At 36.9% G+C, this 23,117-nt stretch overlaps 2 protein-coding genes across 4 annotated transcripts in view; one reads left to right on the top strand and one right to left on the bottom strand.

Moving 5' to 3' along the window:
* slc4a4a (solute carrier family 4 member 4a) overlaps nt 1-1,876 on the top strand; it is a gene marked incomplete at its 5' end in the record, with an annotated part of 66,124 nt that extends 64,248 nt beyond the window's left edge. For 2 of the 3 annotated variants that reach the window (XM_081367078.1, XM_081367077.1), the window contains one exon: nt 317-1,867. In XM_081367078.1, the coding sequence (XP_081223204.1) occupies nt 317-422 (106 nt within the window). In that variant the 3' untranslated portion in view covers nt 423-1,867. Of the gene's footprint in view, nt 1-316 lie in introns of all 3 variants that reach the window. The other variant, XM_081367079.1, reaches the window with a different exon arrangement.
* A 4,894-nt stretch (nt 1,877-6,770) lies between these two features.
* gc (GC vitamin D binding protein) overlaps nt 6,771-23,117 on the bottom strand; it is a gene marked incomplete at its 5' end in the record, with an annotated part of 43,897 nt that continues 27,550 nt past the window's right edge. The window contains 9 exon segments of the mRNA XM_081366238.1: nt 6,771-6,956; nt 7,470-7,569; nt 7,678-7,748; nt 8,739-8,871; nt 12,556-12,758; nt 13,386-13,512; nt 14,010-14,098; nt 15,459-15,591; nt 21,680-21,891. Coding sequence (XP_081222364.1) covers nt 6,915-6,956; nt 7,470-7,569; nt 7,678-7,748; nt 8,739-8,871; nt 12,556-12,758; nt 13,386-13,512; nt 14,010-14,098; nt 15,459-15,591; nt 21,680-21,891 — 1,110 coding nt within the window. The 3' untranslated portion in view covers nt 6,771-6,914.

The raw sequence follows: 23,117 nt of genomic DNA, 5'->3' as shown, positions 1-23,117 counted from the left end.
ATTTATAGTATGGATGGATAACAACAGATGATAAGATATAAGTGAAAAATTTTCCATTAAGATCATCTAATTAGAATTATTAGATCCATGTTCATGGTTCAAGGATGCTGACAATGAAAGCCACTTCAATTTCTAGCAACATCATAATTTGTCAAGGCTTCTTGATTACATAATATCACCTCTATTAAGTTGTTCAAATAATGCACTTAGGTATTTCAACCACAAGTTAAATTGTTTCAAAGAAATTATTGGTAGTTACTGGGAAATAATTTGAATACCTATTAGGAAGTTGACTGTACTCATCTGTATTTTTCAGTTCAGAGAGACTGCCATTAAATGTGCCTCAGATTAAAATAGACATGGACCCGGATGACAGCAATGCCTTCTACTGGAGAAGTCGAGGGTCCGAGACGTCCATATAACTCCTCCAGCCAATCTGCAGCATAGATTTGATTAAGCTCATCCAATTTGCTGAAAGCCATTTACCATGGGATATTTTGTAAAAACTCTTCCCCATCACGGATCCTTTCTGTGAAGACTTAAGAACGGCTTGAGGAACACTTGTCTTTCACACACTTAATCATTATGGTTTGCAAATTGTAATCCCTAAACTACTATGCAATTCAGTTCATTGTTTCACTTATGTGCTGAGCTGTAGAGAAATGCTGTAGCTGTTTCCCACAATTCCAGAATTACTTCCTCCATTATTCATCCAATACAATATGAATCTGTCCACCAAATTCACTTACCATGCCAATATTTTCCTTTTATTTTTTGCTGCTCTACCTCTGTTTTGCATGGTAGGCATTATGTAAAAACAAACAAAAAAAAAAATCCTTTTTTTTTTTTTTTTTTGCACAGCATGAGATTTTAATGTTGATCTTTTTTAGTGTATATCTTGAGCAAACTATTCAGCAAATGATTTCTGTTATGATGAGAGCGAACAACTGTGACATAATATATTGTAATATTTAACTGTTGATTTAACTTTTAAATGATGATTAATGTTATTGATTGGCACTGAACCAGCTGTTTTTCATAGTTTCATTTAATATAATGTGGTATTACATTTTATTTGTTTCCTTTAACAAACGATATGCCTAATTATCCAAACATTTTCTAATAAGCTTGATTAATTAAGATAGCCTAATTCATTTTGATTTTCAAGTCTTGTTAGACATTTGCTTCCTCACCTGGTTTTGGAAACGATAAACAGTCTACATGTGTAAACCTACATGTACTCTGTCATCCTGCAAATTATTTACCTAAGTGGCTTAAACCTGAATTGCAATAATACATGAAATTCCTTTAGGTTTAAGATTTTTTATTATTATTATTTGTGCACTATTTACATGATGTCTAGCATTGAATGTCAATTGTGTCATTTGTTGAAATAAGTCACAAAATGTCAACAAAGTGGTATATGCATTTGAATGAAGATTTTCAGAGGACGGGGACATATGTCATACAGTGCATGTCTGAAACATGTTTTCCTTGAGCCTCGATTCTTCAAGAACCCAAAATACTATATTGATTCCTGCCAATTTGTCATTATTCTCCCATCTTTCCATCACTTTTCCTCTTTCTTTCAAAAAACATACAAAAATAAATGTCAAAATCAACTTATTTTAACCTTGTAAGTATAAGATTTTTAACTTATATATTTTTGGGGGTACATAAAACACGAAATTATTGTGAAAGCATGTCTGGGGAAATTCTTGAACGTTTTAAGCAATGCTAAATATTAATTGTAGAGTGTGTAACTGATACATTTTTTTAATCAAGTTTTGTGACTTTTTAGAACAAAGCAGCTGAAATTATTTTAGAATTTATATTTTTCAAAGGAAATGAATATTAAAAATGAACAGAATTTATTAAATGGTCTCCATTTCTTTTTTTGTGCATTGTGTTTTTATATTTTTGCTTTTCCCCTATCAGTATAATTGTATCTGCTACATACAGTGTTTCCCACAGAATTAGATTCTATTTGCGGTGGTGTGGTGTTTGGGGACGGGGGGGGGGGGGGGTATTAAGTTAAATATATCATATATCATATATATATGTATATGTGTATATATATATATATATATATATACATCTGTATACATCTGTATATATATATATATATATAAACATCTATATATGTGTGTGTATATATATATATATATATATATATATATATATATAATGTTTATATATACATCATATATATAAACTTTATATATATATCATATATTTTTATTGACAAGTACACATCCCCATTGCCAACAGTTAGTGTCAGACTTTGCCATTGCTACACTTTCTATGCTATGACTGCTCCACAGACTTTTTGTTGCAAATTTTGCTCACACACAAACCTGGAACTGGACACACACACACACAAACTCACAAACTTACTGACACACTCAAACACAGGCTCACACACACACATTCAAAAAGACTCACACACACACACAGATTCAAACACAGACACACACTCACACCCACTCAGACCCAAACACATACTCAGACACACACAGGCTCACACACACACACCAAACTGGACATGGAGGTGGACACACACAGACTCAGACACACACACGCACACCTGGAGATTGAGGTGGACAAAAACCAACACACACCAACCTGAACCTGGAGATAATAATAATATAATGTCTAGTCTGGTGGCTGTGATATGAACCTACCAACGTCCGTTGCAATGATTTTTGGAATGACTGATCGCGAGAGGAACAAATTACGTTTTAGTCGCATAACATCGGTTAATGGAAACGCCGTCATTTCGCAATAGTTGTAACGGATATTTAGAAAAAAAAATCGCAAAAGTTTTGCGCGAATCTGTAATGAAACGCGACCGCGCTTAACATCTAGACAACTTCTCAGAGTTATGTTGAGCAACAGTGTTCATTATACTAACCATTCAACTCCGGATTGATTCTGGAATCTTCGCTGGGGGAATAAGCATTAAGCACCGGCAACAATCCGCCCTCTACATGCTCATGTTTTGATTCAGATCGTGCGGTAAGAGAAGGAGGGGCTAGTCGTGCCTCCATTGTCAGTTTGTGAGAGAGAGGGGGAGCAAGCAGCGCGAATAAAATACAATTTTACCCATATTAAATAGTTAAAAAATCTGAATCAATCCGTGGCGGTCAGCGTTGATATGTGGCGGGCCGCCACAAATTAATGAATGTATGGGAAACCCAATGTCAAAACCATTTATTCAAATTTTACTAAAAAAATAAAAAGTATTTGCATATGTGAACAAGTTTGATATATCAGTTGCCCCTATTTCTACACTAGACTATCAAACCCATTTTAATCAAACTTATGCTGCTCCATCAGTATCCAATAAAATTAAATTTTATTAAATATCTATATTTGTAGTAAATTTGGGGACCAAAGCCATCTTAATGTGGGTTTATGGCCCTGCTTGATTTATTTTTATAACATTTACAAATAATAGTGATGTATACAGTTTACCTTAATTCATGTTCATGGTTAAACATATCACATGGTCAGGCATAGGGTGGGCAAAAAGTGAAGGTCATGTAATTTACAATCTTGCATTATAACAATATTGACTAATTGTCAACCTGATTATTACTTGCCTTAGCTGTTCACACTGATTATGACACAATGTCACCATCTAGTGTTCAGAGTTAACATTGCAGAGTAGTGGGAGGTCCTATGGCATTACTTCAACATCTAATTAAGTGATGTTGAATTTCATAAAATTGCTTTTTTGCAGAGGATGAAGGGTGTTGGAGAGAAGAGAAAGATAAATAAAGATTCATTAATTGAATAATTAAATATGATAATGCCATTTAAAACTGTGTTGTCACAAAAATATTTTCCTTAATGCTCATTTGAACTAATATCACTTTGCAAGCCTTTCAGAATCATTAGCATTATTAGTGCATAATGTGACATTAAAACCCTCCTACGCCAGCAAGACTGTCAGGCTAACAGAGTGCAGAATAATTAGATGTTTGCCAGTTACTTTTCAATTTAATATAAGAGAAAAGGTTACGTATGTAACCCAGTTCCCTGAGAAGGGCAATAAGACGCTGCGTCATGGTCTTGACACTATGGGAAGACTCCACGTGAACCGTTGTCTAAAACACATGTAAATACACGCCAATTTTGATTGGCTACGGCAGACAGATGACGTCACAGGCGCGCCGACAAGAGTCTGAAGAACACGTCATCAGCTCAAGGTTGTCTGAAGTATGGCAACAAGACATAGCGTCTTCTCAGGGAGCCGAGTTTCATGAGCAACCTAAGACATTCCCATTTGAAGTGGAACTTCAATGCTGCGTTATGGTGTTGAATGTTAAAACCCACGGTGGCATACTGAACAAATGCCTGCTCACTGTGCTGTGAAATTAAGTGTGAAATTAAAGTAGGCCAACTGCTAATCCAACCATAATGATCCCTCGGCCAAAGCTCTAATGGGCAACGTAAACCGTAATTATATACTGGAGCGTATAATTAAGTGGCCAGTCTTTAAGGACTAGAAAAGACATCAGGAGAGAGCAGTGCTTTCTCTCAACTGTCTGCTCTACCCTCAAGTGCCTCAAGGAGAAATATCAAACCTTCAGGAGATCTGTCCGCGAATGGCGACGATGTCCACTTTTTTAACGGGTTTTCATTCCATTACTCCTCACAAACCGTTACAAACGTGTAAAAATTCCACCATTATGTCTTCACTTATCACCTTCAGAGATGGCCGGTGAGAGTCGTCTCACAGAGGGGAAGCTATTAGGACCCGCGAGAAACATCTCCTTTACAGAGAGGCAAGTGGCAGTGAAGCTTCTTGACTGTGAAACGATCACATGCATGCATGCTCCGCTCCAAGACAGATGACGCACATTTTGTTTGTATCATTGCTCGTAATTCAACACAGAACAGGTCGAGATACATTTTCTAAACCCACACTTTCTTTCCATACTGCTTGATTTCTTTACAAATCCACATTTCACATGCACAAACTTCAAACAAAGCGGCTTCCTGAAGACCAAAGAGCTGATCACGTGTTCTTCAGGTTCCCTTTTATAGCCTGTCGGTGCAACTGTGACATCATCAAACTTTGCGTGTATTCACACCTGCTTCAGACACAAGTTCACACAGAGTTTTCCCACAGCGTCACCACCATGATGCAGCGTCGAACTAATTAATGGCAATGTATTTAGTCATTCCAAAGAAAATGCACACACTAAAACATGCAGTTTATATATATATATATATATATATATATATAGAGAGAGAGAGAGAGAGAGAGAGAGAGAGAGAGAGAGATGTACTACTGTAGCTTATACAGCCAGTAAACATCAATGCTAAATTATAACATTTTCAGTTCTTTTCATGTTAAGCAAAACTAACATTTTTGTCTTAACTATGTATATATGAGTTATAGTGGTTTTGTCCAGCTGACCACAAGACTTTAAGGAAATGTTCAGTACATATTCTTATTTTTTCATCATTCTGTTATGCTGCCGGATTAGATGTGATCCAGACAGCTGTAGCAGAAATGAGTCTCTGTTCTGTTCTGATCAATACATGTTGCCATCTTAGTTCAGGAAGAACATGTTTGAGGGCCTAAAAACATCCTGCATTATAGTTAATTCATGTGGTTCACACTCCTTACAGTGCATCACCATCAGAAACATTTTTAAGTGAGGCATAACATCCTTGCATGAACTCGATTTAAAAACTACTTTTGAATCCAAAAATCCATTAAAATCACCAGAACAGAACACATAAACAGCCATGAAGAGTTGAACACAGTTTGAATTGGCAAAGAAAGCTGAAGTCCACTCCTGTATCAGTGGAGCAGCTTGATAAGAAAAAGTTCCATTTTCAAACTAAAATTAGAGAAGCCTTCATCAGCAATGCGAGATAGAGATGCACTTCACTGTGGACTGCTTCTTTCTCAAGCTCTGTTTGGGTTCCATATTGCTCCAGGAACCTCATGACCAATACAAACCATATCCATTATGAATGAGGATATAAGAATCCTGTTGAGAAAAACAAATGTTAAAATGTCTCTCTAATGGAGATGGTGTGGGTGAAATTCAATATCCAAGCCCTCCATAAATGCAAAGGTTGAATGGGGTTGTTCAGAAGAACCTGCGTGATATTGATTTGAACTGTTAAACAAGTTTAATCAGTGTGAATTGTATTGAAGCAGGGTGCATTTAGGTCACCTTTATTGCCCCTCAATATGTGTGAATGCTAGCCTAATGACGCTTTGTGCTTTCCTTCCTGCTTTATTGTAAAGTGAGTGCTTTATTGTATTTCTTTTAATTGCTAAAATGTATAAAGAGAAGCTAAAAAGCCCATCTACACAAATGAGATTTTAATTTAAAGTGTGCGTCTTATCTGAAACCTGACAAGCATATAAATTCCTCTTATAATTCCAGAGGGCCTACTATAACTTCTATTTCGCAAACACTATTTTGTATTTTATTTCACAAAAAATAGGAAAATAAAAATGTAAATAAATGTAAGCTAAAAAGTATATTGAAATCAAGTGAGGTTAAAATTACATCTCAAGAATAATTTGTTAATCACTTTGCTATGAAAGCTAATGTGAAGTCTTCCAGTGTGTGATGATACACCATGGCAACAACAGAAATCATTGTGGATGTTGTTATGCTCCCGGTAAAGGTTATTCATACAGAAGCCTAATACATTTACACTGCAAATGCCACAAGCCTCATGGGCTAAAAGAGCAAACGGAACAGGAGACTACCAACAAACAAACAATCTTTGAAGCAAGTGGAAAGTTTATTTAAAGAATAAAACATCTGAGGTGACGAGAGACATGACATTTTCCATTGGAGAGGGAATTTAGAAGATCTCTTCATCCAATATAATTGCTGGCGCTCAAAAGAATCTTTGATAAGAGCGAGTCTTTAAACGCCAATGTCGTCGTCATACTTAAGGACATCCTCTGTCTGAAAAAGAAAATATGAACTTTAATCAAACCTTAGTTTAATAACTGTATTAAATTATACAGACACCCTAAATCCTGATTTGATCTGCCTGTCCTGGTGATGAACTACTTTCCCACTGGGAGATTTATCATGTTTTAAGCATAAATGCCAGTTTAATTTGGTTTAATATGCTAAAAATGGGGGGAAAAATGTAGTCGATGTACCCCATTGACTTATAAGGGAAAAAATACTATGGAATTTAATGGGGTCAATCAGCTGTCTGGTTACCGACATTCTTCAAAATATCTTCTTTTTTGTTCAGTAGAAGAAAGAAATTCATACAGGTTTGAAACAACTTGAGGGTGAGTAAATGATGACAGAATGTTCATTTTGAAGTGAACTATTCCTTTAACTAATGGAACCTTATTGTAAACTTTTACCCTTTTCATATATAAATAAATAAACAACAAAAATGTTTTGTTTTTTTTCACTGCAAAGGTTCAAAAAAGGATAGTGGTTCGTCAGTGCTCTCACCAGCTTTTGACACAGTTGTGCCGGGGAACGCTTGGAACAGCAGGATGTGGTCAAGTGAACCCATGCTTGTGCCTGAGTCTCACCTTTCTCAGTCTGTTTCCTGCAGGAAATAAAGCATTATTGAAGAGTTTTGTACTGATCTGCAACCAGCTCCTTCCTTTCAAATCCCCTGTTGTTAAATAACATCAACAGTCTGACTATAACTTACGGCTTGGAGTACTGCGAGCAAGTGTCATCCAACTTGGACAGAAGTGCTGTAGTCTTTTTCAATTTACTTTCCTGGTCGATAAAAGTTGAGAGAGAGAGAATGAAAAAATGAAAGAACTGTCTGGCCAGTAACACCACCCTTAAAATAAAAAAATAGTATGTTTTTTTCCTTGTCAGTGTTCAAAGTCGAGCAGCGGGAGAGAAGATGAGACGTGTCGTCGTTTGACAGTTCGGGATTGATTAGCACCCAGCGAGTACAAAAAGCACCCTGCTGTCACTCGAAATTAATTGAAATCTCGCAAGACTCTCTCAAGTGAAGAGTGAACTTCATTTGTGCATGTTAATGATGTGCGCTCATTCCCTGGTTACAGATGCAGTTTAAACCCTTCAATTTAATGTTCACACCAGCAACTTCTCACATCTACTGTAGAAAAGCAGCGAGCGAGCAGATAATTGGAGGAACTGCAAGAGAAAACTGAAAGGCTAAATTAACCAAACATTGACACATTTTTGATCAGGTTGCCTGTGGGTTTTTGACATCATTGTTAAGCATGAAAAGAAGTGCTCATTGAGCTCCAGTCCAATTATAGCATTATAATACGATTTATTCAAGGTATTATTCATATTACTTCTAAAATCCTTATGAAATGGTGCCTGCTGCCTCAACACAATTTTTCATGTGAGTTCACCTTACTGCCAAGAGAACCATCCATTAACATAACATCTCAGCCCTGATGAGAGCTCCAATCTCAAAACTGAGATGAGACTTCATTGTCAAGTCAGAGAGTGGCATTGTGCTGGCAAATCATCTAGACATGCTTCAAAAAAGATCGAAGCTTCTCACAATAGCCATCTTACCCGTGTTTTTTTTTTAGCAATCTTAATCATATAAGCACACACACACACAAAAAACTTGAAATCTGAAGAAAGGCTTGGTTGTGTAATCCAAAAAAAGAAAATGAAAAACCTGCTGCTAAGCACAAAACATAAAACAATGATACAAAACTGTAGTAAAGCACAGACTGGTAAATCATGTCAGTTTCAGGATGAACATCGTCTCACCTTCTCTGTTAAGCACGCTGTGACGTCAGCAGATGAGCAGCAGGCTGTTACCGTGCTCTTGATTCGATTGAGGACGGTTGTCAGCACAGGCAGAGAAATGGAGGAATGTTTTACTCCAATCAGGAACAAGTATCTGGAAACATGCACACATACATGCTTTTGATCTCATTCATACACTGACTTTAGGAAACATTCTTCTCCTGCTGCTGCATACAACATGACATTTCTCCTTTTCAGTGGCCACTACTATGTATGTTCTGAGGGCAGAACAGGAGCACAAATCTTTAGCCAACCAGCAGGAGGCTGCAAGACCTCAATGCTCTCCATAGGAGGCTCTGATCTCTTCACTGTAGGTTTATGTTGTAACACAGTGGGGGTTTTCAAACTGGGGTCCATAAGAGTGTTCTCCATGGACACACACATTTATATAACTCATTTTAGGGCTGTCAAAAGTCACTGTAAAATAGCCCTGGAACCATTTTTATTTGAAAAAGCATTAAGTCATTTGCAGACAACATGCTGTCTTAATTTCAAACTATTTCTCGTACAGTTTAAATGGGTCTTTATAGGAAGGTGGCATTTCTGGTTGCACTTTATTTTACAGTACATGCACTCACGTGTAGTGTACTTACAGTGTACTCACCTAAGAAAGTACTGGTTACTGTAAGGTAACTACAGTAGTCAACATTTGAAGTGGATCAAAACCTTTCATCAAAGTTATACATGGATTTTTATGGGTTAAGGTTAGGTTCAGGGTTAGTACCTTATTGTTATAAATTACTGTAATAAGTATGTACATGAGGAACAGGACTGTAAAATAGTGCTACCGCCCTATCAGTAAGGTTCACTCTTACTCTTTAATCCACACATTTCACCCAATTCGATAAAACAAACAACAAAAAAAAAACAACTGCATTTGATACTGGCAATCATTTAGAATAATTATTAATATAATATTATATTTGTTAATATTATAATGTTATATTTTCCGTTTTCATTTTAGTTTGGACTTTTTTTATTCCAATTTTAGTTTTAGTAAATTAGTATTACTTCAACTTCAACTTATTTATTTCAGTTACTTTCCGCAACAACTGTAATTTTCATTTAATTTTCTGCTTCATTTACGAAATTACGAAAAGGATTTTGAATAGTTTTAGCTTTAGTTAACAATAAGAGCACAGTATATTATTAGTGTAGTTAGTAAAAAAACAATGGCTAAAAATACACGGAGCACATGGCATCTTGTAGAATTGAATTATTATAGCTTAACAAGTATGAAATAATGGTAAACTTTATTTCGATAGTCGATAAAGAAAAATGAAAATTAGCCCATGATTTACTCACCCTCAAGTCATCCTAGGTATATATGACATTCTTCTTTCAGATGAAAACAATCAGAGTTATATTAAAAATGTGTTTAATGTGGAGCACTTTCATGAGGGATAGATGCATTTTTATGGACTTCAAAACAGAAAAGGCCATTCACTGACATTATAAAGCTTGGAAGAGCCAGGACATTTTTTAGATAACTCCGATTGTATTCGTCTGAATGAAGAATATACACCTAGGATGACTTGAGGGTGAGTAAATCATGGGCTAATTTTCCTTTTTGGGTGAACTATCCCTTTAACTATAAGAAACTTTGCAACTGCATTTCAACTAATCTCATTAATTTGCAAGTACATGTCAACTAATCTCACTAGAGTATTAGTAGACTGGTAGGGTTATGGTCATTAATAAGTTGACATGTAGGTAACTTATACTGTAGTCAGTAAAATATATGTTGGGGGACCGTAAAAATAAAGTGTTAATGTCAATGAATACAGTTTACTAATAATGCAAAAATCAGCAGCTGACACATCTCTGCAAGAATCCGGTCTACTACCATACATATAAAACACTTTGTTGTAATTCTAGTTTTGTATGTTTAACAAAGCAAAAATAATTGATAATACTCTGGTGGTTGGGAATAGGGATACTGAAAGGTTTACAACACAGTTTGTGTTTTTTTGCTTTATACAAACTAAATATTAGTGGCATGAGTCCATGTAATACATTGTGGAGCTCAAAATAATGTATTTATACATTTAAAGGCTGATTTTTCTGGTCATACAAACATGAAGAACACCACTAGGGGGTACAGTTGGACAGTGTATTACCGAAGAAGGAGAATCTATTATTATGCTTTTAAATAAATATTAATGAAAACTTACATACTTCTATAATTTCTGTCAGAACACCCCATCTCACATTAATTTCACTTGCATACACTCAGAAGCCACAATAAATGACCTAGTATTAGCCCCCTTAAGCACTCTGAAAATGTCACCTTTAATGACACTAGGCCGCGAGGTAAACTCAGTAGAATTTGCTAGCACGCATTCAGAATCAACGGTGAGTGGCTCATAATTACAGTCCAAGATAAATTAAACATAGACTTCTGTGCACGGCTGTCTGCCCCACAGCAAGAATTCATTCTTACTTGTCCACCCAGACACACAAGTGACTTCACAAGCTTCATTCATCACAGCATGCAGTGCATACCGGCTACATTTTCACTAAATGAGAGAGGCATAAGGTGCTGATCAGAGAACAGCCATTACATACTATAAAAAAATGAAGCGACAATGATGCGAGAGAAAAAAGGTCAAAATCTTTGCTTGAGGGCATCCTGTTTTAATTTTTGGTGCTCCAGGCAAGCATCATTTTGCATGACAATGATTGTCAGTCTGCAAAGGAAAAACTGTCTGAAATGTTACACAGAAGATAAATGGGTCTGTTCTGCATTATGTACTTAATCTCATCCCATCAGTTTTCAAAGAATATACAGGAATAACTCCATCACCTCAACTCAAATAATCTATTATGTTCTTGTTCATGTTCAAAGGAAAAATTTAACGTCTGTGCCCAGAATTCTCCTGGTACAAAACCTGTTTTACCTTCATTCTGATAACGGGATGACTTAATTTTAGACGAGAAGGGGAACTTGTGAAACCTTTTCATGCACAGTTAGGACTGAATTTCAGGTGGTTCTTGCAGCCCAAATAGATCTTTGGTTTGATCTCTGGAAAATTGATCACAAGAGCTTCAGTATCTGATGAAATGGAAGTTGTGATAGTCCTTTCCCCCCTATTGAGGCATATATCCAAGTAAAATGGCTTCTCGAACAGAAAAAAAAAAAGAATGTTGGGAAGAAATAATAGATTAATTGTTGGATGGTTGTGTTTTGCTAGAGGGGATATGGCTGGGTATTATGAGGGCACATGAATTTAAAAATAATGAGAGAAATCATTTAAAATAAATGATTGAAATATTCCATTAAAATAACAGAATTGTTAATTTTGATTTCATGGTGACTAAGCAAAAGTCTGAAGAGAGTTGTTTTGATCATATGATCATTTTCAGTCACAGTATGAATAATTCATGACTAGTTGCACTTTTGCCCTTTAATAGACTAGCTAAAGATCAAAATCAAGAGGAACTATCAAAATCAAAATCTATTGTGTTTGGGAAAAGGGGAACTGGTAGCTTTTCCCAGAGAACCTGTATTAAATCTGAGTGGGTCACGGTAAAAGCACAATATACCCATTATATCACTCAACATTGCATTAGCATATTAGCACATTTGGCAAGACAGATCAAAACATAGTGTTGTAGTGAGTAATGCCATTCTTCCTTCAACAAAATAGCACAGACTTTGGCACATCATAATGAAATAAGCTGGCTAACATCAGAAATATCTTTTCTGGATGACTTTTCCTTTAAGACACGCATGGTTTCCCTACCACCGAATATTTAATGAATATTAAATAAGCACCTGTCAATCCCATGTGGTTGAACTTTCTCGCAGAGCTGGGATGAAACAGGAACGGCTACATGTGGATGCTGACGGGGTTGTCTTTCCAAGTCATCCACACAAGGAAGTGTATCCAGGGCAGGTTTCCTGCAGCACTTCCGGAAATCCTCAGACATGGCATTAAGTTTGGATTCACTGCACAGAACTTTCTGAAAGCTTGTCAACTATTATGAAGGGAAAAAATACAATAAATCAGGCCCTCCTGCTGAATTTCATGACAAAATAAATGATATCAGAGGGTTCTGTCAAATTCCTATCTGTTCCATGTACACTTTCTCTTGAATAGAAATTATAATCTCTTTTGATCATTTCCCTGTCCTGGTATTTTTTTAGTCTAAAATTAGATGACACATAATAATGATAAAATTAAATAGAAAAGGGGCAGCAGATGTGATAAACAACATTATACAACAGCAGGTATTGTTGCGAAGCACAGAGAGAAAGGCTGTTTTTTTCAATTGCTTCCACTCAAAGGACTCCAGGAAATTTGTATAATAACCACCAAGTATGGTCATTAAAATAAACCCAGATTCAGAAAATCCCTATCAATTAGGAAGCAGTGAGTATTGTGTCTTCCAATAGATGACATGTTTTTCATCAGTTACCCCAAAAAATATTCTTATTTGTCATATCATCAAATGTCTTATGAAGCGGAAGAGGAAAGTTCACTGCCAGAAGGAAATCTGATCAAAATAATTGTCCCAAGAGAGATTTGAACCTTTGTGCTCCTCATTGTGGTTTGTTGAGCACAGCATAGAGTGGAATCGGAGCGGCCTGACCGTTCTACTCACTTCTTCAATTATACATTCAGGTTGGGGCTGTAAACAGCATTTTTCAAGCCCAGACTGGAAACGACTGGATATGGCAGATGCATCTTCAAAGGACAGTCCTAGGAGATTTCCATAATATGCAGACAACCTATAAATATGTAAAGCAATGTAAGCCTATGGTGTGTAAAAAGCAAAACACACTTCATTTACACGTCAGACTGTGTAGGCAACTAAACAGTTAACTAACACGCATCTTATAAAAAAAGTAGAGAGGAGAAACAACTAAGTTTAGGAAGAAGTTTAGTTTTCTCATCCTCATGTCATTCCAAACCGATATTCTGTTGTTTCTTCCATAACAATAGGACTTGTAAAAGTGAAAAAAAATAAATAATAATAACTAAATAATAATAATAAAAACTCTTTTCCATTCATTGACAGTTAATGTTAATGACTAAAATATTTCAATACAAGCATTTCAATCAAATATGATTTATGCAATATGTCAAAACTTTAGCCCAGGGGGAAAAAAAGCTACCTGTGAGCTGGCAAGAATTTAAAACTAGTCTGAAACAACAAGAGGATGCATAAATAACTTTTCCTATAATGGTGTGATGATGCTATGGTTTTTGTTGTTGTTTTTTTTACCCAATTTTGTAGGATTTCAAATTCACTTGGTTGTTGCAAACATTGGATAGAAACCTCAGAAAAATGTTGGCGCTTCCCATTTGGAGTCTCTGTAAACAGACAGGATTTATATGAGGTACTTTACTAATAATTCCACATCAACCACCACCATTCATCATAATGATCATCATCATCATCATCATCATCATCATTTTGATCATTATTGGGGTTTCAACCTATATAAATTAAACTGATTTGAACTGAATGATATCATCATATTAATCATCCTTATCCTCATAATCATTTTATTCCATTTCATTTTTCTGCTTCCCCTAGACAAATTGCTACACACAACTAGACAAATAGCACAGTTCCCTCCTACACAGAACGTTAAATAGACATTTAATTAGTAGCTGTTTAAAGCAGTGTGGGCCGCAGAAAGCAGATTTTAACTCCATGAACAGCAGATTTGAGTCTGCTGGCGCAGGTTTTGTGTTGACAATAATATCTTGGAATCCTATTTGTAACTTACAACAGACCATGCAAGAGCCTTCAGGGCATTTGATACCAAAAGCAGACACACAAGGCACAATGATGATTATCAGTCTCATTATAGTCTGGCATAGCACTCTTTAGCTTCTATACGGTGGCATATGGTACTTATAGACAATACATATAACAATAGCAACAAAGAGGGAGCAATTATGCGTCTGCGGGAAGTTCAGTAAGTGTGGTATCTCATCATCCAAAATTCAAAGACACTGTCTGTCTCTTCCTACCTAGTAATGACTTTGCCCATTTTGACTTGGAACTGGACATTATAAAAAATAAATACAAAAAATAAAACCTGTCATAAATTACATTTCCAACTATGTAGAAAATTAAGAATTAATTAAGAAAATTAAGAAAATTAAGCCTATTGTTGTCTCTATTGTTGAAAGTACATTATTTCACAATTTTTCATCAGCTTCTAATTAGGCAGCTTATTATGTAAAATGAACGCACTGTGAGTTAATGAATGCATCCCTGCAGAAAACAACAATAATAAAAAATAATCTGGATGCTGGTGCTGGTCCAACTTGAGGACCAGCAAAATCATTCAATTCTGTTTAGGTATATGTTGAAACATACAAAATGTATGTCTTGACAGCTTTAGAAACTTAAATATATTATTTGTACAGTTATTTTACCATTATTATTAATGTCCAGATATTTTGGACATATGAACCGAAAAGGATTCACAAACATTTGGATGTGCCTGAATTTGTCAAGCGAAAAACGCTTACTATTAATTGCTGTCAAGTTCGCTAAAAATGTATTAGGCTACTACTGACAGCACGTTACTTCACATGCAAAAACATGCTGAAGGCCATAATCAGCATTAGATATATTCACCCAACATGATACCTCTCACAGGGGTTATGCCACCCCAAGGTTTGAATGTAATCTGAAATGTGTGGTTTATACTACCTCTTCGAGAAAACAAGAGATCTTGACAGCAGGGTGGCAACATCGCTTTGCCATTCTCACATGGTGCTGAGTAGCATTAAGAACAAAGCCTGCTGGGATGTTTCTGTGCCTCCGGGCAAACTCATACACATACCTGAGGGAGAGAAAATAATGACGTCAATATGGTAAATCAAAGCCCTTCAAGTCATAGAGTACATGATATTCTGCTCTCTATTAGTAATTCTAATCATAAATCAAAGCCACTAAAAGTGTTTCTTTGATTTAATCCTATCAAAGCAGAGCATAATCCTCATGTTCACTCATGGATGGGGGTGTGCTGTCACCAAAATATAGTTTTATGAAAATGTTTTGTCATCATGCTCTCAAGGCTTATTTTAGAACAGAATGATTCATGTGACTACACATTCAGCTTAATTATGTAGATGTTTGTTGAAGAGAAGTAAGAAATAAAGCCAGAATTGTATGGACTAAAAGGGTTTCAGTCATGTGGTCTGTTTTTTTTTGTAAGCAAAACAAATGTAATGACATGACATTGTATAAACACATTGATGGCCTAAGACACGAAACGAGCGGTTTGTGTGAGAAAAAACGTATTTATATATAGTTTTTACCTCTTGTACACAACCACGTCCAAGTGATCTGAGGGCGCGTGCGCTTCCTGGTGTGTGACGTGTGTGCGCGTTCTGGCTTAGTCTGTGCAAGTGCCGGAAAGCACCGGAAGTGATCTCTCGTGTGTGTACGTCAGAACGCGCGCACACGTCACACACCAGGAAGCGCGCGCGCCCACAGATCACTTGGACGTGGTTGTGTACAAGAGGTAAAAACGATATAAATACTGTTCGTTTTCTCACACAAACCGCTCGTTTCGTGTCTTAGGCCATCAATGTGTACTTACGATGGGGAATTGTTTTAATTTGGACTTCTCTGTGCATGCTCTTTGAGGTGGTGACCATAGACCTGCATTATATGACTGACAGACAAGAACGGTTTGACCTAAAAATATCAAAATTGAAACTACTGAGATTGAAAGATACCAAAATTTAATTTCAAAGTGAACTATCCCTTTAAAGGGAATGTGAGATGTCGCTCTGATTGGTTTATTTCATGTTATGCCCAAACCACACCTATGAATAATGAAGCTACTTCAGACCAACCCATTTAAGATTTGTGTCGGACGCAAGAGTCATTTATCCCGCTGGTATAATAGCAACAGAGCCCAAGACCTGCCCACAAAGTTACTTGCGTTTCGCGCTTGATACTTGCGTTTCAAATCGCTAAAATAGGGCCCATGATGTATAACACAATTCTATAGCATTTTTTATGCCATAAAAAAAACAGAGATCATATAAAAATCTGCTTCAATGCATTAACAGCAGGCACCTCACTATTAATGCAACCACAATCAGAGACTATAATGGCCAAAAAAGCAATCAACACTCTTATGTATTTATTTATTTCAGAACCGAAGATTTCTAAGTGCCATTAAAGCCAAATTAATTCTCTATTATTACTAAAATTGACTTTAAATAGAAGTTCTGACCAAGAGGCCTCCCCTGAGGCAAACCAGCCCAACAAGCAATTATCACTACCACCTGTCTATTAAGCCCATTTATCTTTCCTGAGTTAAAAAAATGAGATTAGATTTGCTGAAACATGTTCTACAAATCAGGTCATATTTGCTGCATCCCAATTGAAAGGCTGCATGCATCCTTCAAAGGCCAACTGTGTCACTGCGGAACAACGAAGGCTGTGCCAATTTTCTTTTTAAATGCAGCAGTAAAAGCACCAGTAGAAAGTTTAAGAACTGCTCTTGCGGCATCAGGATTAGGAATTCATGCTGGACATTTGGATGTCATAATTCATACCACTACATGGAAGCTTTATTGTGTAAACTTACAGGTCTCAGTTAGCAAATATTCCACATTTTCTTTATATTATGTCCGAATGCTTTTCATTCCCATTCATGCCCATATCAAAACCATTCCTCACATGTAAAAATGTACATCACCTTGTATATTAAAACATCAATGCACTGCAAAACTTAATCTAAGATAAATCAATTAATCCTCATAACGGTTTAATTTATAAAACATCTATAAAAGACATTGAGAATATCAGATCAGAAATGACAGGTAGATATAAATAAATTATTTGTATACATAGATATTTGATAATATTATATCTCCTTTGATAAAAAGTGAAAAAGAGGTCTCAGAATGTTCTACTAAGAAAGGGAACACAGTGGATAAATAATAAGAAATATTGGGTTTCTTGAAGCAGTGCCTTCCTTTCTTCAGAGACAGTTTTTTTTCAGAGACATAGTGGGATCTCACTTGGGAGCAGGGCCGGTTCTAGACATTTGGAGGCCCTAGGCAAAATTCATGTTGGAGGCCCCCCACCCCCAATAAAAAACACTTGAAACAAATATGATTCCTAACCTTTTTATTTATACAACATTTAATTTTAAATTTAGTATATTTTTACTTACACAGTACATAAGTTTGGACAAATTACTATTTTTAATGTTTTTGAAAGAAGTCTCTTATGCTCATCAAGCCTGGATTTATTTGATCAAAAATACAGAAAAATAATATTGTGAAATATTATTACAATTTAAAATAATGGTTTTCTATTTTACTATACTTTAAAATATATTTCTGCAATTCAAAGCTGAATTTAGTGTCACGTGATCCTTTAGAAAACTTTATAATATTCTGATTTATTATCAAATGTTAGAAATGGTGCTTAATATTTATTTTATAACATGTGATACTTTTTTTCAGGATTTTTTGATTATTAAAAAGTTGTTTTAAAAAAGTCTTCACTATCACTTTTATATATTTAACACATCCTTGCTGAACATTCCTGTTTTTTTCTGTATTTTGATCAAATAAATGCAGGCTTGTAGAGCATAATAAGAAACTTCTTTCAAAAACATTAAAGATAATGGGTCCAGACTTTTTACTGGTAGCTACTACATCAAACTTTATCTAAGGTAATCTCTTTTTTGTTTAATGAAGATGTTATTGTTCTTGTTGTTATTTTGCTGTTTTATTCAGTTTATTCACAGTTCCAGAATCCCACCTCAGTAGATGAACATGAACCTGCTTTTATAATTGTTTTCATAGCTGCGTTATGGGCTGGATTTTTCCCTCCCATTTAATCAATATTGACTGCAGATATTGTCATATTATTAATATCAGTAATATGATATTATGTATTGCATTGCTACCTTAAATATGCTATACACAAATCAAGTGGAAGAGAAAGATACGATCGCTACTGAGCAGGAAAAAAAATTATAATCTAATATTCGTATAGGCTATGATGTCAGGGTATTATCTAATCATCAGCATCAGAATATAGAAGATAGACCCATAGATATGAGATCCTTTATTTGAAACATTTAAAAATGTTGCAGTGTGTTGGTTTTTTAACTTTGAATACAAACGTCTTGTCTTTAACTTTTGTAGCTTTTTACTAGTCAGCTCCCAACGCGATGTTATTCGTTGTACGCGCAAATTCAAAGCGTCGCGTCTGGGCACGTTAGACGCTCGCGCTCTTTTAAACTCGTAGACTAGACAAACAAAGCGGTGAATGATTTTTCCAGAAATACGCTGATCTACAGTAGCCCACACGTTTATATTTAAAATACATTGCAATCACTCCAAAATCGATGACCTGCATTTCGAGCTGTGCTTCTTTGCGTGCCTATTTAGGCTTTTGCTTCGCACTCGTAGCACCTGATGGATGCGTTCGTTGACCCCCTCTGACCGCCGCTGACGTCCCCTCGGACTTAAAGGGCACCTATTATGCAAAATTCACTTTTACATGGTGTTTGAACATAAATGTGTGTTGGCAGTGTGTGAGCAAAACCACCCTAGAATGATAAAAATCCACCCAGTAGTTTTTTTACTATCTCAATAAATCACAAGCACTGTCTCAGAACACCCTGTTCTAGATTTTCCTCAGTGTGACGTAGAAATGAGCTAAGCCCCACCGACGCGGTTTGATTGACATCTGGTTTTGGCATAGACCCCGCCCTCGGTGATCTGTTCTGCACACCATCGCCATTGTTTCAACGACAGCCGGTAATGTCCCCTAAGAAGTGTAGGTGTTCTGTTGTGGGATGTAAGAATGGAGATACTAGTCTTCACTGACATCAGAGCCACTGAACACGCAGCGGATGGATTTTATTTATGAAGAAAAGGCACCACTTAAACTTCCTAAATACAAGAATCATTTTCTGACTGACTGTTTAGTGAACGAGGGTCAAAGTTAATCCTCAAGTGTGGATCGTTGCCTACTGTTCGCGATCCAACGTCACCTCCAGAAGAAGTAAGTGTATTTTATCATTTTTGAGCAAATAGTCATTTCAATCGATGTCATGTCAGCCAGTTCAATAACAAATGCGTCTAAAGCTATTTATTGTCGTCGTCATAGGATGTCTCAACAAACAACGTCAGACAGTTTTATGTCACGTACATTATTTTTTGCAGCAATAAAAAATGTAAAATGAATACCTCTATCTCCATAGACAGTATAAACGTCTATCTCCCTGCAGCATTTGTTTTCTGGTTCTGTAACGTTAGCCATCTTCTCATATTTGCCACATAAGCGTGCGTGTGTGTAAGTTAGTTTAAAAAAATTGCGCGAAAGTTATCACAATTTGTTTGTGTGTGTGTGTGTGTGTGTGTGTGTGTGTGTGTGTTGCACATCCATAATTGCAAAGGGGACGCGATTAAAACTCTATAAGTACATAAATGTATCAAATAACCTCTCCGAGACGTTTAGTCCATTCTCATTCGTGTTTATTCTGTGCCGGAGTCTCTTCATCATCTGGGTCCAGCAGGGCGGGGATATGCAGCTCATTTACATTTAAGGTGGTATAGACCAAAAAACAGCTCTTTTTAAAACAGGCCCCAAAAATGACATTTTCAAATGGTTATAATAAATTAACTGTGGGGAATTTTGTGCTGAAACTTCACAAATACATTCTGGGGACACCCAAGACCAATATTACATCTTGTAAAAAGGGGCATAATAGGTGCCCTTTAACTGGCTGGCGCCTCTATACAGTCATGGGCTGGCGTTAATGTGACGTAATGTAACAGTCTATGGTTAAGATAAACATCGTCACTATTTTTAGTTAATTAATACATTTTGAAATAAATTGTAGATTGTACATTTTTTTTTTGTCCCTCTGTCTGGGCCCCATCCCGCCAATCGGGCCCTAGGCACGTGCCTAGTTTGCCTTTGCGTTAATCCGGCTCTGCTTGGGAGCCCAATCACCTTCAAGTGGTAACAAAACAAGCCAATGGACATACGGGTATATAACCTTGCCGGAAACTCACTCATTCAGGTTTGTGCTGAGGAGCTGAGACGATGTCCCGGCCATTCAGCGGTGGTAAAGGGTTGTGGCAGGCGGGGCATAACGTCTCTGTTCCCTCCTTCAGGGAACGAGGGTTACAACAGTACAGTAACCGAGACGTTTCCAATCAGTCAGTCACCTTCAACATCACGGCCCAGACACATGAGGCAGTGATCGTGGCTATCTTACAGGGCCAGGAAACAACCACATCCAGAAATACATGGGTGGAATACCATCTTTAAAAAGGTGCAGCATCACCTGTGCTTGTTCTTGATCTCACCCAAGTGAGATCCCACAACAACTGTCTTTCGACATAACGTTGAGACGTGACTGACTGATAGGGAAATGAGTTTCTTTCTCGAATCATGCTATACCTGGGAGAATAGTTTGGGAAAAAAGAGAGAGATATGGCTATTCAGAGAGACTTAATAGTCAATGATTTTGTCTAAGGTAATATAATTGGGATACTTCATACTAATGAATGTATTCAGAAGGAAATGCTTAATTTGCTGTTATAAAAAGATTCGGAAGATGCTTAATTGTGGCATATATTCTGACATAGGCTACTGTTTCAAGTCAGTGTTAAGTTGTGATTAGTTAGTCTGAATAATTAGTGCTTTTAAACTATGGTTATTTCAAAGGGCTGCAAGTTTGTCTATATCTGGGCAATCCCTTCAAGGATTTCTGAGGACTTAATGATTTGCGTAGTAGTGTATGCTAAAGAGAATGAGAGATGAAAGTGACCAGTGGTTAAGCAAGAATGTTGCATTGATCCCTTCTGTTTTTATTTACACTGATGAACCCCCAATCACCGTGGCCTTCATAAGTAGTCCAGTGGGACAAATCTCACCTGACAGAATAGTTCTTCTTGTATTGAGTGTACTCAGTGCAGATCTCCTCATTTGTGGGCTCTATTAGGGATGGCAGCTCATCTGCAGAGTACCGTAGTGAGGCCAGACAAAGTTTCCTCTCATGACCCTGAAGTGTGCAGCACTGCTCAATGCCTGGATGTTTGGGGAATGGAGAGTCCTTTCCACATGACTTCTCAGAGATCTCTGTAGCCTTAGATAGAGATTACTATGTGAATAAAAAGCAAGCAACACAACACACAAAAAAAAAAAGGCAGGCAAAACATACCGCGGTAAAGTGCTGACAAAATGACCATTTTTGTTCAGTAAATTTGTCAAGAAATTATGTCTTTAATGATGTTTCAATACAAGTTCACTTATCATCATTTCTGTGGAGGAGACATTGGGCCTCATTTATCAATTTATCGTAGAAAAGAGCGCAGATTCGAGCGCAGAAATCATCTTACAAGAGGGTTCACGTGTGATTCATGAAACATTTGTATGCTGCCAATCCCATCGATGATCTGAACCGTCATTTAATGGGATACTTCACCTCTGGAAAGATGAATGTGTATTTAAAATTGGTCATTTATGTAGAAGAAATGTGAAATTATTTTTGAATTTGGAGCTTTCTAGACTGAGAAAAGCCAGAAAATGTATTTTTGGCTTATGTGGATGAAAGCCAACAACTCCCAGAATGCACTTGCTTCGCTGCCCTAGGAGGCCACGCCTACCGGTAAGAGAGCGCAGTTTAAAACAACAAGGCTAGGCTACTAGTGAGTCTCCGTAACGAGTCTGATTTCGAGATCGCCCAAAATGTCCGAGATTCGGCTTTTGCGTTCAACAGTAGCCATTCATTATGTTTACTGTGGCGAGTAGGACAAGGCTGAGGGGCGCTGGAGAACGGCGCGAGGCCGGTGGCGTGATTACTGAGACGCACCGGTCTCGTATCTCTCACGGAGGAGCGGGAATTTTCTTAGAAATGTTAAAACGCACATCAACCGATCACTTGTTTAGCGTTCACAGGGCTCTCAAGTTTTGAAGACAGGGCGAATGAGAGGATGCTTAATTGCTTTTTACCTGACATCTTTGAAAGACAGATGCAATGATCAATGCATCCATGGCCAACGCTCAATGCGTGACACTTGAGAGCCCTGCGTTCATGTAAACACTACATTCAGATTCACCAATCGGAATGAATTCAGTTAGATTGAAACAAAAGGTGTGCATGTAAACAATGAATGGCGACTGCAGAAAGCAAAAGCCAAATCCCGGACATTTTGGACGATCTCGACGGCCGGACATGTCCGGGAAAAAGAGGATGGTAACCTCTACTACTCAGCTTTCTCCTACTACTCAGCTTTCTCCACAGAACAAGAGCCTGCTAGCTTAGCTTCCAAAAAAAGATGGCTGACACGATGTAATGTACATTCTGTGAGT

Source organism: Scardinius erythrophthalmus (assembly GCF_964197995.2).
Source record: "Scardinius erythrophthalmus genome assembly, chromosome: 5".
Classification (NCBI taxonomy): Eukaryota; Metazoa; Chordata; class Actinopteri; order Cypriniformes; family Leuciscidae; genus Scardinius; species Scardinius erythrophthalmus.
Note: the sequence above shows the minus strand (reverse complement) of the source record. Positions and strands in the feature narration are given on the sequence as shown.